This window comes from Teleopsis dalmanni, chromosome X, assembly GCF_002237135.1.
Source record: "Teleopsis dalmanni isolate 2A chromosome X, ASM223713v2, whole genome shotgun sequence".
NCBI classification, from domain to species: Eukaryota; Metazoa; Arthropoda; class Insecta; order Diptera; family Diopsidae; genus Teleopsis; species Teleopsis dalmanni.
Window position 1 is genome coordinate 78027455 of NC_051848.1, and position 18278 is coordinate 78045732.

General features: G+C 32.8%; 2 protein-coding genes across 4 annotated transcripts; both read right to left on the minus strand.

The window, feature by feature from the left end:
- Positions 1-517: 517 nt before the first annotated feature.
- On the minus strand, positions 518-2582 carry LOC119662714 (zinc finger CCCH domain-containing protein 3-like). Of its 2 annotated transcripts, none has more exons than XM_038072410.1 (4): positions 1886-2582; positions 1359-1820; positions 1093-1288; positions 518-1009 (listed from the first exon to the last, which is right to left on the minus strand). In XM_038072410.1, exons 1-4 carry the CDS (start codon positions 2548-2550, stop codon positions 644-646), a joined length of 1689 nt encoding a protein of 562 aa, XP_037928338.1. In that variant the 5' UTR covers positions 2551-2582; the 3' UTR covers positions 518-643. The 2 variants fall into 2 exon arrangements, with proteins under 2 accessions (XP_037928338.1, XP_037928336.1); XM_038072408.1 differs by having other exon boundaries at positions 1359-1823.
- Positions 2583-8716: 6134 nt separating this feature from the next.
- Positions 8717-10781, minus strand: LOC119662689 (zinc finger CCCH domain-containing protein 3-like). 2 transcript variants are annotated; one of them, XM_038072379.1, is made up of 4 exons: positions 10085-10781; positions 9558-10019; positions 9292-9487; positions 8717-9208 (listed from the first exon to the last, which is right to left on the minus strand). In XM_038072379.1, exons 1-4 carry the CDS (start codon positions 10747-10749, stop codon positions 8843-8845), a joined length of 1689 nt encoding a protein of 562 aa, XP_037928307.1. In that variant the 5' UTR covers positions 10750-10781; the 3' UTR covers positions 8717-8842. The 2 variants fall into 2 exon arrangements, with proteins under 2 accessions (XP_037928307.1, XP_037928306.1); XM_038072378.1 differs by having other exon boundaries at positions 9558-10022.
- Between the last annotated feature and the right edge of the window lie 7497 nt (positions 10782-18278).

Consider the following 18278-nt stretch of genomic DNA (forward strand, 5'->3'; position numbering starts at 1 on the left):
TTTAATTTGTCTGGTTAACCACCGCAGATACTTTACATAGCATGGAGGCACACCACATTCATCTTGATGGTAAGATAAAAGCTAATCAGTCATTGATGCCTTTTGATTAAATAGGCTGTTCCAATCAACTATTTCTAATCAGATTCGATATATTTTGATTCTCGAGACATTGGGTTTTAAGATAACTTTTTGGGTGCAAAACAACAGCGACAACTTTAAACGCCATTTCGTCCTAGTTACGTCTTGTTTGTACAATCAATGGAAAAATGCACAAGTTTAAACTTAGATAAATTCAAAATCGAACAATATTAGTATTTGACATAAGTAAAAAAGTAAATTAGAATAAACGATTTTGCCATGGTCGCTTTACGCCGTTCAATAAATCGTTATAGTGCCGTTTTAAGATATGAATATATGTTGCGAAATAATACAAATTATTATAAAGCCCTCAAGAACACAAGTACTTTATTAATATACTTTTTATTTATATAAACATGTTTTACATTTTTTAGTTGTGTTGTATTTTGTAATTTTATAACTTCAGAATAACTAATAATTTCAGAATAACTAATACTTAACGCTGCTAAAAAGTAAAAATCACATATAACTATAATTTATTATATAGAACCTTGCATAAATCTTTCTAAATCGGTATAAAGTTTGGCATTTCAATGCCTTTTAACTGTTCGACTTCATATTCTGGATCTACTAATTGTTTACTATTGGTGTCAACATCTATTTCATTTGCTTTAGAAAGTTCTAAGAAATAACGATTTTTAACTACTTCAGACTTAGAATGGATACCAGTTTTTACTGGTAATTCCTTTTGATCAGACTTCTTATTATTTTTAACAAATCCATCTGAGCTCGATTTAGATTTCACACATTTCGGTTTTTCATTCTTTCTTTTAAGCCGATCTCGACCTGACTTACAATAAATGCAATTCTTAGTATTGCATTCTCCATTGCGTTCATATTGCGGACATACAAATACATGACGTTTTTCACACTAAAATATTCGTAATTGCAATTAATAAAAATATGCAGACACATATATCTAAATGTGTTCTATATTTATTTCAATGGAAATACCTCTTCTGCAAGTTTACAGAATCCGCGTAGGAAATCTTCACAAACGTCAGTTTTGGAATTAAGCTTTTTGTGCAGATATTGACATTTCTCGCGGACGCACGTTCCTCGCAGATAGAACTTACAAACAGGCATTTTCGAGTAAGAGGCATTATGCGACAAGAGACAGTTTTTATTTTCACACTCACCGCGAAGAAATCTACAAAATTATGGTATATAGGGAATTATTAGGAAACTGCAGTTCCAGTCTTTTTATATTATGTATGTACTTAGAACAGATCACAACTTGCTGCTTATCGTGCTTCTTATTGCATCGACCGAGTTCTTGAGCAGCACACTTTCCTGTTCGTTGGAAAATGACACATGGTACATTGTTCTTGAAATATCGTTTTCTCAATTGCTCTGCAGAATATTGTTTGGCGCAATTTTCATGTGCCGTAGTTGTGTTATTTTTAGTCCACGTGGAAGTATCACTACCTGGCGAAGATTTGTGGAGCAGACCATCAGCATTCCCTTGTGGAAGCTTCGACTTAAAATCCACTAACTGATTTGATTGCTGTTCTTGTGCATTGATTTTCACATTTGAGTGAGTGCTCTCTGACTTGGGTTTTGTGTTATTGAGGACGAGGTCCTTGCGTTGTAATGAATTACGTGTTAATTTATACATCACACCATTAATGTTTTTTAATTGACATTTTTTATTTTGACCGTAGGGACAACCGAAGAATGCACTGCTTTAAAAGTAATTAAATAATTAAAGTATTACTGTAGTTTATATGAGCAACGCCACACTTACCTGGATACTGATGATCTTGGAGCACAGTTGGCACCAGAGTTAAAATTTCTTGTTTTTGGTAACGGAGAGGTGGTGCATGCGTTAAAAGCCTTATCAATTTTATTATTTAATTTATAACTCTTTGGTGAAATGAATGGGTTGCGATTAAGGCGTTTGTGATGAACTACCTTGAATCTACGTGACAGTACTTTCGAACTTGTAGTATTTGTTTTGAAAAATGTTGTGTTGTGATGTTGCTGTGTGTGGCGTACTAGAGTATGATTGTTGTGACCAGTCGATGGTGATAAGTCTTCAATCGCATTGGCCAATAAAGCTTCTTCAACAATCCGTTCCTGCGGTAAATTTGAATGTGATTGTTGTGTGATTGTTATGTGAATGTTCTCTGCTTGTGTACGAGTTTCTACTTGGTCTTGTGTAAGTGGAGTTGTGTTAGGTGATTCGTCTATTGTGGCTGGAGTGTGGAGGTTTATGTTAGTTTCATGTGTTGGTGTTGTATTATCTTTAGCAACAATTGACCAATATTCTGCGGCGAGATTAAGTAAAAATTGTGGATTCATATGTATCAGTCTTGACGAGAAAAACAGCGGGTTAAAATGTGTAGTCTTCACTGATAGAATAGGATTGTTTTGGGTTTTCTTTATAAAATTTGGATTTATATATATCATGTTTGTTTATTATTTCGACTATAAAATTCTTTGTAAGGAATTTTTACACTACAATCCGTAAAGAATTTAATTATTTCGCACCAATCAAATTTAAAATTAACTTCACTCTGCGTAATTTCAACTTTTTATAACTCTTAATTTTTTTTTTTTACTTTGTAGAATATTATTTATTTCGTTAAAAAAAGTTGTTTCTTAGGTTACTTCGTTTCAAACAAATTTTACAATAAAACTAAATTTAAAAAAAAATTTAAATTTTACTATATAAAACAAATTAAAAGTATACCACCATCAATCAAATTGGTTGCATTGTCTGACCATACAGTTTTGGGTCTGCCATGAGTAGAAATACAACGTTGCAATGCTGCAAGAAATGCTGGAGTTGTTAAACCCTTAACTACTTCAAGGTGCACCGCTTTGGTTGTAAATCAGAAAAATAAACAAATGTAGCACTTGATTGGATGCTTGTTACGAAATTCTGATATATAATAAAAAGGTCCACAATAATCCACACCAGTAATCACAAAGGCACGATTAGGATGAACTCGTGCATGTGGAAGCTGACCCATAATATGCCTTGCAACTGTTGGTTTAGCACAAAAACATGTTATGCATTTATTAATGACCTTTGAGACAAGCTTTCTTCCTTCCATATGCCAATATTGTAGTCGTATAGAAGCAAGAACTGATTGTGCGCCTCCATGCAACCATTTACGGAGATAATGATTTATGATCGCATCTGAAAGTGGATGATTTGTAAGTAAAGTGATTGGATGTTGAACATTAAAATCCAAATTGGAGTTTTTAAGACGACCACCAAAGCGAATTAAGCCATTATTATCCAAAAATGGTGACAGCGGGAATAACTTGCTTGAACTGTTAATCAGTCTTTTACATTCCAGATCATGGTGCTCTGTCCACAAATTTGCCCTTTGTATTAAGCGAATTAGCATAAGGGTTCCCAGGTTTATGTCATAAACTGTTAAAGTACCCAACCGATCTTTGACAAATTTATACACGTAGCCAAAAATGCGCTGTATTTGTATTTCTGACTCATCTTTTTAACGTTGTGATAATAAGGGGATTTATTCCGCCACAGTGGAAGATCTCCATAATACCGACACCAGGGAAAAGCCCAGAAGACGTCAAATCATATCGCCCAATAAGTCTACTTCCAATCCTGTCAAAAGCTTTGAAAATCCTGTTTCTAAAACGCCTTACACCGATTATCCAACAAAACAGACTCATCCCTGACCCTCTATTCGGCTTTCGCCAAAAACATAGCAATATAGAACAAATTCATAGACTTGTCAGACATATCCATAGTGCGATAGATGGTAAAAAATATTGCACTGCGGCATTTATAGATATTTCACAAGCTTTTGATCGAGTATGGCATGAAGGCCTTCTATTCAAACTAAAACTGAATCTACCCCTAAATTTTTTTATATTTATAAAATCATACCTCTCGGCAAGGCACTTTTTCATTAAGCATGGAAACGAAACTACAGTACTTCAAAATGCTTTATCTTTTATATACTGTGGATCTTCCCCTTACCGATGAGAGTGTTATCGGTACATTTGCAGACGACACAGCTTTTTTATCAGTTGACAGTGACCCAATCCGTGCTTCCACCAAACTTCAAACCTGCCTTAACAATGTTGCTCTCTGGATGAAAAACTGGCGTATCAAACCGAATGAATCAAAATTTGTTCAGGTAACATTTACTACAAATCGTTCTACGTGCCCGCCTGTTTTAATAAACAATACTGAATTACCACAAGCTGTAGAAACAAAATACTTGGGCATACATCTGGATAGTAAGCTAACCTGGAAATCACACATATTCAAAAAGCGTAAGGCCCTGGGTCTTAAATTACGAAACTTATTTTGGTTCCTAAGTTGAAACTCCAAACTGTCACTCGACAATAAGCTGCTTATATACAAATCTGTACTAAAACCTATATGGAATTATGGGGCCCAATTATGGGGTACTGCAGCAGGTTTAAACCTGGCAAAAATCTAGCGTTTCCAATCTAAAACATTGCGAATGATCACAAATGCACCTTGGTATATAACGAATGAACAGTTGCTTAAAAAATTACATGTTCGGACAATCAAGGAAGAAATAGCCAGTATTTTAATGAATTACACTCATCGCATATATATGCACCCAAACCCGCTGGTTACATACCTGACGTCCCCTTCCAACACTTTTATAAGGCTGAGAAGGAAAACATCGAGAGATATTTTAGATATGTATATGTAGATCACACACTGTTATTTTAAATATATATGGATATGTCACTGAGCATAGTCCATACGTGTGTTTCTTTTTTAGATCGTAATATTTATTATATATTACTTACTGTCATTCATACCTGACAGATTGTAATAAAATAAATGGATTTCAAAAAAAAAAAAAAAATGATGCTATGTCATACCTTCAGTAAAATGTTGACTTCTGCTTATACAATTTGAAACGAATGTGTTAAATGTAGAAGCTTCAGATTGAATCCATGTCAATACAATAGATGGAACTGTCAACGTTTTAAGAGGTGATACTCTAGATTTTGAACAAAGTAAATTGACACTGACTGAATCTTCAAACCTGGAGACGACATAAACACAAGCTTCGTAGGCGTCCAAACTGGCATCAGAAAAGGCATGCAATTCAAGAAATGCATTAGGTAACGAAACGAGACGTGGAAACGTTACTTTTTGAACTAAATAAAGATTATTATAGAGTGAGTTCCATGCAGTGTGTAATTTGATTGGCAAGCTCTCATCCTAGTCCAGCTTGTGCTTCCACAATTGCTGCAAAAATATTTTAGCCATCGATATTACAGGTCCAATCAGACCAAGAGGATCATAAAACCTAGCAATAAGCGAGAGAATGAATCGCTTTGTTATATTTTTTATATTTTGTTGTGATGTAAAAGAAAAGAAGGAGTTATTATTAGTCGGATTTCACAAGAGACCAAGGATCTTTGTGTATTCACTGCCATCATCAAATTTCACCACTGGTTCCCTGTCAACTTCAGAAATATTTTTCAACACAGAAGACTGACTCGAGCTTCATTTCCTTAATTAGAAGTTGCCCTTGCTGAGCAATGAAGATGTTTTCTCATAATGTTAAGAACTTCGTGTTCGGAGCTGCCTCCAGTAATCAAATCATCAATGTAGAAGTCACGAAAGTTTTCTGCTTCATCAGAAGTCAATTGTTGCATAGCTCGAACTGCTAAGAACGCGGTTGGCTTAGTGCCATAAGTAACAGTATCTAATTTATATACTTTTAACGGCTCCTGATGATCGTTTCTCCATAGCATACATTGTAAAGAATAGAAAGGATCGTAATCGAAGAAGTATGACAATCAAATTGGACTGAATTGTAGGTCCTGACGATAGCATATCATTCAGAGAATATCCTGTAGAAGTTGATGCAGAACCGTAAAGAACACAACACGAAGTTTTGTGGAAGAACTAGACGCCTTTAGAACACAACGATGTGATAAATAATACTTCGGAAGGCGTGTTTCAGTGTCAGCAACTGGAGACATGTGGTTAAGATCCAAATATTCCTTCATGAAACCAGTGTATTGCGTCTTACAATTGGGGTTTAGCTGTAGTTTGCGTTCTAAGCTATGAAAACTTCGCAAAGCTTGAATATATGAGTCTCCAAATAGATCTATTTCTAGTCTTAGCGGTAAACGAACACAATATTCACCTGACTTATTGCAAGAAAAATGCATCTGAAAATGAGTTTCACAATATAAATGTTTTTTCGTTGTTTTGACAATGGAATCAAAACAGTTTTCCGTTTCCCAAAAGCTTTTGACTTATTGATCCAAACGTTGATCGTGTTCGATTTGAGATGATGTCGTTTTAAAAGCCGCTAATGTGGCTGATGGTGTAGCATATTGACTACCACCTGAAGCTATCTAACCGAGTAATGTTTTTTGTAGTATTGGTAATTGGGGATCCAAGCGAATTTGACAAACGCATAATAATTCGAAGAAAAGATCTGCACCTATTAGTTGAGAATTGTTTAATGTTGGATCTGCAAGCTGTAGATTTTTTTCATTAGTATTGACGTTACTACTGGGTTGCTGATCAGTGATTTTAGTGGTGATAACTGCAGTAATATTAGTTGAGTATTTGCCAAAACAAGACTGTATAGTTAGTTCTTGGAACTATTAGAGACAAAATCCCCATCACCAATTCCAGATACCACAGTGACGGATTTTGTTGATTTCACCTGCAGTTGATTTGCAAACGATTTTGTAATAAAGTGTAACTGAGAAGCAGAGTCCAAAATGACACGGCATGGTATGAAGGAGCCCTCACGATTCTTTTCTAAAATAACTGCAGTAGCCAGGAGCACACATTCGAATGAGGGACAGTTTGGGTGCTGTTGTGATGAGTTCGTTGACACCAATGAAGATTTTATATATGATTCAGCAGTTGATGTTGTATTGTTTTTCGTAGTCAAATCAGAAGACATAGTAGAAAGCGCCGAAGATACATTGGTCTGAACGAGATTATTGCATAAATGAAATGATTAGCATCACTGCAAAATGTGCATCTAGATGTTGGCGATTTTATGGTGACAAAAGTCTTTCAATTAGTTGGGAAACGCTGGGCTCACCTGTTGTTATTATTAGCAGCAGCTCTAGTGGAGTACGTAACGTGTTCTAAAACCTGGCATATCTTGTCAAGAAATTCAGACATTTAATTTCATTTCGGTATTGTATCAAATTCTAAACTTTCTTCCCATTTCGCATGTGACGCTGGGTCTAACCTTTGCGAAACAAGATGGAAGCTTCTCTAGATTACTTAGATCTGCACTGCTATCAACAATCGTCTTAAACATAGCATAAAAATGCGGCCATTCTGTAATTTTACCACCGAATGTAGGTGATTGCAGTTCAGGTAATCTTGACCGAGAATGGAAGAAGTGTTGATGGAAGAAGTTTCCTCTGTTGATGGATATTTGGTAGATGATTGCACATTGTTAGATCGGCGATTGTTAAGTGCTATCATAAGCGCTGTTTTTAATTCCACATATGATTAGGAAAAATTAGATCTTGGTTCACCTTCAAATTCGTCAAAGTTTTCTTTTTCTATTATAGGTTAGATTGTGATTTTTCAAAATTGTCATTAAGTTGCTCAAGAGTATGAACATAAATTTGCAATTGCACTTCATGACAACGACTTATAAAATCTTCGGATAATTTTTGACTCAAATTAAATAGTTGTCTGGTTAAACGATCACATTTAAATTTGAGAAATGTCTTCATTTGCCATTATATAGCGAACTCCCTTGAGTAATAGCAAAAAACAACAAATTGTTAGAAACCGCAATAACACTACAAAGTCTCCAACGAATAAGGACCGTTTAATATTTATCCGGTAAAACGATCAGTTATTGAAACCGGTTAAGCTGCAAGGTCACATACTCAATTGAGCAGCGATAAAAAACTGGATAACGCTTCGCTGATTGCGCAGAAGGTAAGTATGTCGACGATAAAGGAAAACGGTATATATTTTAACCGAATATAAACTGACTACAAAATGATCGACAAAATATTTCGCAACCGAAATAATTTGTTTAAAAGTTTGCCTAAATTTTGGTGAATTCGTATTAATTTTTTATTATTATCAGGTCGGGTCACCAATATTTTGAGAACTTCAAGCCTTTTTGTAGTTCGTTAATTAAAACCGAATAAATTGAAAAATGATAAGACCGGCGCAAATGAGGTTTGAGAAGCAACCAGTCTATCAGGGTTGCCAGGCAACTATTTATGATTTGTCTAGACATTGGGTTTTAAGATAACTTTTTGGGTGAAACACAACAGCTACAACTTTAAACGCCATTTCGTCCTAGTTACGTCTTGTTTGTACAATCAATGGAAAAATGCACAAGTTTAAACTTAGATAAATTCAAAATCAAACAATATTAGTATTTAACATAAGTGGAAAAGTAAATCAGAATAAACGATTTTGCCATGGTCGGTTTACACCGTTCAATAAATCGTTATAGTGCCGTTTTAAGATATGAATATATGTTGCGAAATATTGCAAATTATTATAAAGCCCTCAAGAACACAAGTACTTTATTAATATACTTTTTATTTATATAAACATGTTTTACATTTTTTAGTTGTGTTGTATTTTGTAATTTTATAACTTCAGAATAACTAATAATTTCAGAATAACTAATACTTAACGCTGCTAAAAAGTAAAAATCACATATAACTATAATTTATTATATAGAACCTTGCATAAATCTTTCTAAATCGGTATAAAGTTTGGCATTTCAATGCCTTTTAACTGTTCGACTTCATATTCTGGATCTACTAATTGTTTACTATTGGTGTCAACATCTATTTCATTTGCTTTAGAAAGTTCTAAGAAATAACGATTTTTAACTACTTCAGACTTAGAATGGATACCAGTTTTTACTGGTAATTCCTTTTGATCAGACTTCTTATTATTTTTAACAAATCCATCTGAGCTCGATTTAGATTTCACACATTTCGGTTTTTCATTGTTTCTTTTAAGCCGATCTCTACCTGACTTACAATAAATGCAATTCTTAGTATTGCATTCTCCATTGCGTTCATATTGCGGACATACAAATACATGACGTTTTTCACACTAAAATATTCGTAATTGCAATTAATAAAAATATGCAGACACATATATCTAAATGTGTTCTATATTTATTTCAATGGAAATACCTCTTCTGCAAGTTTACAGAATCCGCGTAGGAAATCTTCACAAACGTCAGTTTTGGAATTAAGCTTTTTGTGCAGATATTGACATTTCTCGCGGACGCACGTTCCTCGCAGATAGAACTTACAAACAGGCATTTTCGAGTAAGAGGCATTATGCGACAAGAGACAGTTTTTATTTTCACACTCACCGCGAAGAAATCTACAAAATTATGGTATATAGGGAATTATTAGGAAACTGCAGTTCCAGTCTTTTTATATTATGTATGTACTTAGAACAGATCACAACTTGCTGCTTATCGTGCTTCTTATTGCATCGACCGAGTTCTTGAGCAGCACACTTTCCTGTTCGTTGGAAAATGACACATGGTACATTGTTCTTGAAATATCGTTTTCTCAATTGCTCTGCAGAATATTGTTTGGCGCAATTTTCATGTGCCGTAGTTGTGTTATTTTTAGTCCACGTGGAAGTATCACTACCTGGCGAAGATTTGTGGAGCAGACCATCAGCATTCCCTTGTGGAAGCTTCGACTTAAAATCCACTAACTGATTTGATTGCTGTTCTTGTGCATTGATTTTCACATTTGAGTGAGTGCTCTCTGACTTGGGTTTTGTGTTATTGAGGACGAGGTCCTTGCGTTGTAATGAATTACGTGTTAATTTATACATCACACCATTAATGTTTTTTAATTGACATTTTTTATTTTGACCGTAGGGACAACCGAAGAATGCACTGCTTTAAAAGTAATTAAATAATTAAAGTATTACTGTAGTTTATATGAGCAACGCCACACTTACCTGGATACTGATGATCTTGGAGCACAGTTGGCACCAGAGTTAAAATTTCTTGTTTTTGGTAACGGAGAGGTGGTGCATGCGTTAAAAGCCTTATCAATTTTATTATCTAATTTATAACTCTTTGGTGAAATGAATGGGTTGCGATTAAGGCGTTTGTGATGAACTACCTTGAATCTACGTGACAGGACTTTCGAACTTGTAGTATTTGTTTTGAAAAATGTTGTGTTGTGATATTGCTGTGTGTGGCTTACTAGAGTATGATTGTTGTGACCAGTCGATGGTGATAAGTCTTCAATCACATTGGCCAATAAAGCTTCTTCAACGATCCGTTCCTGCGGTAAGTTTGAATGTGATTGTTGTGCGATTGTTATGCGAATGTTCTCTGCTTGTGTACGAGTTTCTACTTGGTCTTGTGTAAGTGGAGTTGTGTTAGGCGATTCGTCTATTGTGGCTGGAGTGTGGAGGTTTATGTTAGTTTCATGTGTTGGTGTTGTATTATCTTTAGCAACAATTGACCAATATTCTGCGGCGAGATTAAGTAAAAATTGTGGATTCATATGTATCAGTCTTGACGAGAAAAACAGCGGGTTAAAATGTGTAGTCTTCACTGATAGAATAGGATTGTTTTGGGTTTTCTTTATAAAATTTGGATTTATATATATCATGTTTGTTTATTATTTCGACTATAAAATTCTTTGTAAGGAATTTTTACACTACAATCCGTAAAGAATTTAATTATTTCGCACCAATCAAATTTAAAATTAACTTCACTCTGCGTAATTTCAACTTTTTATAGCTCTTAATTTTTTTTTTTTTACTTTGTAGAATATTATTTATTTCGTTAAAAAAAGTTGTTTCTTAGGTTACTTCGTTTCAAACAAATTTTACAATAAAACTAAATTAAAAAAAAAAATTTAAATTTTACTATATAAAACAAATTAAAAGTATACCACGCAAAGACTTAAGTGCTTATCACTCTCTGAAAACATATCAAATATTTTGAGATGTAATCCAAAACCTTCCATTTGCTATGGGCTATTTAAATATTCCCCCAGTTTCCTATCGAAAAACAAAATCTGAGTTAATTCGTGAGAGTACAGGTATTTCAGAGCTACAAATTTTGCACGAAAAGAAAACTAATCCCATCACGTCAACCAGTGAAAAATCGGTGAAGAATCGATGAAGAATCGGTTGTAAACGATAATATAAGAAAATGTTTTTTGATCAAACATCTATGAACTATTTTTTATAGCAAATTTTGAAGTAATGTTAACACTATCGCAGTGATTACCTCAAAAACCTGAACCAATTTATATGACTACGCGCGTACATGTTTATAAGTTCTACAAGGTCTTAAAATGTAATTAAAATTAAAATAAATAATAATTTTAATTCTAGTTGCTAGTTATTAGATTAATATGAAAATAATTAAGATATTTCTTAAAATCTTAACTAAATTAACTAGAGAAAAAATGATATTGTTTGTCTCTTATTATGTAAATAAGAGAGTCTTTTAACAATGGAGGTATTCGCTGTTAAGGGCAACATTCATTGGCATAACAAAATTCTTGGCCTCTCATAATTTGCCATTTAGAACTCATCTGGAATCCCGTAGCCTGGATGATAATGCAAAAAATGGCAGTTTTTTATGCCTTGTGGAGGCCAAAATTTGAATTTGCTTTTGAGTGATGAAACTAATTCGTCTACAGTGAAAACGTTTTTCGGGTTAAGTTGAGCAAAGTCAGTCGACCTTTTAGGTCTTCTCTCTTTAAAACAAGAAGAAGATATCTCTGCAATTTTATGATGTTATTGAATGCGCGAATAATCTTAGAAACAAAACTAATGATTCTGAACCTCTAAGCGATTGTGAAGCAGTTCTGAATGAAATGCTGACTTTCGAACTTATTGTTGTAAAACACGTGTGCTATAAGTGTTACTACGAGTGAACACTATTAATAAACTATGGCAATCAACTAAAGTAGACTTGAAGATCACTATTGACAGTCTATGCTAATTTCGTATCTTGATAAAATACTATCGAAATACTGAATTTGAATAATAATTGAACAATCCTAATTGTTTGTAAAAAAAAGTAGTTATAAAATTGCATTTAAATTTAAAGAAAAAATAATAGCAAAGATGAAACGATTGTTCAGTGATGAATATATTGATGGACCCATAGAATCCATTGAAATGCAGTATAAAGTAAACTTTTTTACTATAATGATACATACTATCATAATTAATACCGACTGTCAATTTAAAACATTTAATGGATATTTTGAACAGCTGGATTTATATATGTTCATATATTAATCGTATGGAAAGTATACCAAACGAAGACCTTCCCAAGCATTGTAACACTTCAGGTATAATACATTGGGAAGGTAAAAACAGCGACATTCCGCCTATTGAACTGTATGAGGAACTGCTGCTTTTAAAATCGATATTACTAAGCTCAAACAACGATATAAAGCAACACATCCTAAAGGAAGCTTCTCAAAATAAAATTGATTAAGACATATTTGAGAAGTATGATGAGCCTGAGAGACTACCTGCATTGACAATTCTATCAATTGAAAAAAAAAATAGAGCTGTTGGAAATTATGATATAATTTAAAGAAAAATAAAGTGAGGCTTAAGTAGGAAAATTCTTCTGCCTGTCCAACTCATCTCATTTTCAATATTTTATTTGTTCATGTTTGCATGGTCAACTCATATTTTTTTCAATAATGAATGGTGAATATGGAACCACCACATCACTCCCCCGGCAGTGACTGAGTCACACGCAATGTCACGTTAAGTCAAATTTAACGTATGTTCTTGGAACCTGCACTAATCGTCCCCTTCCTGTTACATTATTGAGTTTGGTATCCATTCGATTATCTGCCAAAGTTTCTGTACGTGATAGCAAGAACACTAAATACAAGAGGACTTCTCAACTGAGCTTTTTAAAAATTTGTCTCCAAAAACATTAGACCCATCAAGAGGAACGCTTTGTGTTTGTTCTCTAGTTTTGCTTTTGCTTGTAAATTTCATATAAAATGTATGCATTTTTAGCTGAAAAGAAAGAGTGCAATATATTTGATTTGTGTTTTGCTATATTTTCTTTTGGAGATATTTTAACACCGTTTGTAGTCAGAATTCAGTTAGACATTTACATTGTTTTAAAATATATCCCTTGCATCAATACAAAAACCTTTCCTTCGTTTGAATTAATTGATATTGTAATAGTCTGGCCAGAGCTTTATTTCCTGTTCAACCCTAACACCAACAGACCTTGGTAATAGTGTGCAACCTTATTACGATAAATATTACGATCATATTACGATCATATTACGATAATATTACGATTTGCAAATGTACATAAGAGGGAGTAGGAACCCTTTAATCACAAGCTACGCTCGTATCATATCCTACAGTGATAGGAGTAAACGAAATTAAAAGTATTCAGCATGAAAAGGTAAACATAAACATAACATGGAATATGTATGCGTGTCAAGCTGAAAACACGATTCAAATTTCGATGCTTAAAATTTATGAACTCACATCACACTCTCTTCTCTGTCTCATCTATCGGTAACCGATTTTCAAGTTCATTTTATGTTCATGATAGTGTAAATTGGGCCAGAGAGTGATTTAATTTTTAATATTTTATTGTTTGGAATAGTTTTAATATTATCTGATTATGTGATGTTCGACACTTCTAATTCAAGAACTTTTGATTTAAAACATTTAAATTAAAATTTAATACATTTTAAATAAAGTGAGTTAGTTGCGGTATATATATACATACATACATTCATACACATGTATATAAAAATATGTTTACTAAAAGAGAAAACCAACAACATCAACAACAAATATAAAATCGTATTTCCATTGTATACTTCTTCATCACCCAAATGGCATTGAATAGCACTTGCTTTTGGGATTTTTTAGCATTACTTTCCAGAGTCGAATAGTAAACAGCAAATAACATTACCGTGAAATGTAATGTGTTTATACTGTTTCTTATGTTGGTTTGCTTTTTCGTGACTTTCCAACAGGTTGAATATCGCTGATATCCATGGTAACATAAGCCTATAGATATTTCCCATAGAAAAAATATATACATTATATAAAGTATATTAATGTGTATATTTTAAGAAGAATATATTTTTTGCTTTATTTCTATATATTCATGGAAATATATTTAAATAAATTATTGTAAATAGTAATTATTGTAAGTAATAATTATTGTAAATGGATAGTAAATAGTTCGTAAATTATATAAGTTATTATGTAAGATTAGATTTAAGAATAACTGCAATGTTTATAATAAATTAATGTTTTGAACTTTAATAATAAAATATTTTAAAAAATAATTTGGTGTTTATTAATATACTTCATATCATTGCTACTACAGGGCATAGTACTGTACTACTGCCGGTGCTAACTAACCTCATAATATGCAAACCCGATATATTTGTATGAGACCAGAATAAAATTTCATCAAAAACCAAATTGATAATAATTTGAAACTACTTGTGCATTGGATGCATACAAAGCCAGTCATATATTTTAGGAAAAATGTACAAACACAAAGACTATGCATTAACTTCAGAAATATTCACCTACTTTCACCTACTCTTGCGTACGAAATCATACAGTAAGTGTGCAATAACAATGAAGAATAGATGTGCCTTTTGTCTGTTGTGTTGGTTAACTAAGGCAAATTGTTGTTGGAAACTTCGAGCATTGATTAATACTACATTCGCAAATGTAGCAGTACGTAAATCAAAAATGTGAACTATAGAGAGAAATCAAAAACAATTTCTACGCAACCAATGCAAAATCTCCGCGTTCCTCTTGAAAGGCCTAATGTGTGTAGAAATAAAATCGCTTGAGTTGAGAAGTCCTCTTGTATTTAGTGTTCTTGATATAAATCACACAAGCACCCAAACTAGGAATATGAATAGAAAATATAGCAACAACCCAGTAGGGACCGTCATGCTGCTATCTTCCCTTACATCATGCTTACTTTTCGCCGGTCATCATGACGAGTTCCTTTCCAAATTCCCATGACTTTTATTAGCAGTTGGCCGCCGAAATCATGCATGACTTGGTAAAGTGCAAAAGGTATGCGGCACGAAATACGGAATTGACATTCGTAAAACTTCGTTTACGAATCCAAATGCACTTTACGATGGAAGCATGTTGTAAGCATGACAAAGTAAACTAAATCGTCATGGGCGATGCTTGTGCACGCAAAATATGAGGTGATCATTTTCTGCCTTACGACCTGCTTCCAAAGAAGGTGGTCACCTTCTTTTGTAGCTTACGAAGTCAGTAGGTTGTAAGGATGTTAAATGCATGCTCTTGCATTTTACATATATTTATTCTAAAATAAATTTTTATAAAAAAAATAAAAAAACAATATATTTTTTTGTTTTAATTTATTAGAAAAATAAATAAACATTACAAAAACAATAGATTATAAATTTTTTTTTAAATATAAATATTATTAATTTTTTTTGTTTTAATTTTTTCTTTAATATAAATAAATAAAAATTACAATATTATAAATTATAATTTTTTTTGTCTTAATTTTTTTTTATATAAATATAAATTTTTTTTAATATAAATAAATAAAAATTACAAAAGCAATATTTATTGATATTATAATTATAGATTTTAAATTTTTTTATGTTTTTTTTATTTGTTTTTTTATTATTATAAATATTATATAAATAAATAAAAATTATTTGCTGCTTTCTTCCATTCTGTGCTTCTTCCGGTCGTTGTACTGCTATTTATAATAAATTCCTTTAACATTCTTTATGGCTATTCGTATATCCGAAATATACTCCTTTTCTGTATAGCCATCTTTTTGCAAGGCTTCTGTAAAGAAAAATACAGAAAGTTTATTTATTTATTTTTATTTGAAAAACCTTCCATTTAAATAATTAGGAAACAACCAAATATATAAACTACTGTTGAAAAAAAACACAAAAACGGAATGAAAAATAATAACTAACAACTTAAATTAAAATATAAACAAATAATTAAATAATAACAATTATTATTAAAATAATAAATAAATATTCCAGTAAATAAACTGGAAACAGCAACAGAACTGTAGACTGAAACAGAAATAATAAATATAGTTTTTAAAAAACACGCCAGGTATATAAAGCGCAATCAAAAAAAATGTTTTCAATTTAAATTTCAACTTACACTGGAATTCCGAAGGAAAAACAATAATTAATATTGTTAAACACAAATTCACAATATATTATAAATTTCTTTTGTTTATTCGTTTATAATATTCGTTTATTAATTTATTAAATTTAATAAATTTAGCAATACACCAAAAATTCATAAAATCGATCCGCACCGAAAAATTAAACGCACCGCACTTAAATGCACACGAATACTGAGCATGCTCGAATAATTGTGCAGGAAGGAATACAACAACAACAAATATGACAAAAAAATATCTGTCGTTCGGTTAATTTCACGAAGAGTAAGGGTTTTTTTTTCGCTAGCCGCATGACATGATACATTACCAGTACATTCTTTTAGTATGATGACTTCTCACATTCTTTTGTAAACATGATGTCATGCATACCTTTTTCATGTGCTTACCAAACGGACTACTGGGAATTTCTATACTATATCACACATACATTCTCATACGCACATTCAACAGCTCTTTCGTGTGTTTCGAACACTTAAGATCATTGTGTTATACGCTGCTTTGGTTTGTCTTAAGTGTTCTACAATTCAAAGCTGATTGTGCTTTTAGCTGGCTACTCGAGCTGGCTAACATGAAATGAAAGGGAGTAATTTTTTTGTTCTGCATTCGCAATCTGTCTGTCTGTGTTATTTGTCTGTGGTGTTACAAACTTATTCCTATTGGATTATGTAAATATAAATTTTTCCCTATTTATTATTATTTATTATTGTTTTATAATATAAGATTAAAATAATATAATAAATATATGTTATAAAAATTCAAAATGCTTCAAAAATTGCTACTTTTGCGTATAATTGTGTTTAATTTTTTTTTTAAGAATAATTGTTAATTTTTTATATTGTAAATTTGTTGTTTCTTTGGTTAAAATAAATCAGGAAATAAAAATGAATTTGAGTAGAAATTAAAAAAGTTATGCGTAATATAAGAAAAATTTTGTGAATATCCGTAGACTTTTTCTGCTATGTGTATGTATATTGATATGAGGTTTGTATATTGGGTGTTGAGTAAACACCGGCAGTAGCCGAACCATAGTTGTTGTTAGTGCAAATGGTATTATGTGTATGTAGTGAAGACAGTACTATGACCTGTACTAGCCATGATAACATGAAGTATGTTAATAAACACCATGTTGTTAAATATCTATTTATGTGTTATATTTTACTATACAAATAATTAAATACACAAGTATTCTCCAGCCTGATTTATGCACTTTTACATGCGCTCAAATCAATTGTCGAAGCACCTTTTCCACACCGATTGGGACACCTCCAAAACATGGTTTTTGAACGCTTCAACGGCATCTTCTGGCGACGGAAATCGTTGACCACGCATTTTTTTTCTTGTTTTTTCTTGATGTGCGTTAATTCCCATTAATTCGACGTTTTGGCTGGTCAAAAAGGCGCTGCTTTGAGCCGATGTGTGAGAGCTCGCGTTGTCATGGTGAATAATACTTCATCTTCTCTTGTTCGTTTTTCGAATTTCTACGAAGGCTTTAGGCAAACAAATTGTGTTGTACCACTCAGAAGTGACCGTTCTTCGTTGCTCAAGCGGAACAGTCGCCACATGACCAGATTTGCCGAAGAAACAGGCGACCATTTGCTTCGAAGTGCTTCTTCCACGAACAACTTTCGTTGGATATGGCTCGTCTTTGAAGACCCACGCGGTCGATTGATTGTTGATTCGTCACCTGTGACCATGTTATAAACGTCTTTTGAAGCACCGCGAACATATTTTTTCAACATTTCTTTGCACCAATCGACACGAGTCTTTTTTTGAGCGATTGTCAAATTGTGCGGCATCAAAATTGTCTGGCACAACGGCCGTTTTTGTACGACCTTCACGGAATTCGTCGCTGAGCGAGTGTCTGTCACGATTGAAGTCATTAAATCAGTTTTTCACAGTGCTATAGGATGATGCTTCATCGCCTTACAAAGATTTAAATTCATCAATGCA

Excerpts from the sequence above, each read along its gene's own strand:
- LOC119662714 (XM_038072408.1), bottom strand. The coding sequence starts at position 2,550 with ATGATATATATAAATCCAAATTTTATAAAGAAAACCCAAAACAATCCT. Across the intron at positions 1,824-1,885 it reads CCAAGATCATCAGTATCCAG|CAGTGCATTCTTCGGTTGTC; the intron begins GTAAGTGTGGCG and ends TTACTTTTAAAG. Across the intron at positions 1,289-1,358 it reads CAAGTTGTGATCTGTTCTAA|ATTTCTTCGCGGTGAGTGTG; the intron begins GTACATACATAA and ends ATAATTTTGTAG.
- LOC119662689 (XM_038072378.1), bottom strand. The coding sequence starts at position 10,749 with ATGATATATATAAATCCAAATTTTATAAAGAAAACCCAAAACAATCCT. Across the intron at positions 10,023-10,084 it reads CCAAGATCATCAGTATCCAG|CAGTGCATTCTTCGGTTGTC; the intron begins GTAAGTGTGGCG and ends TTACTTTTAAAG. Across the intron at positions 9,488-9,557 it reads CAAGTTGTGATCTGTTCTAA|ATTTCTTCGCGGTGAGTGTG; the intron begins GTACATACATAA and ends ATAATTTTGTAG.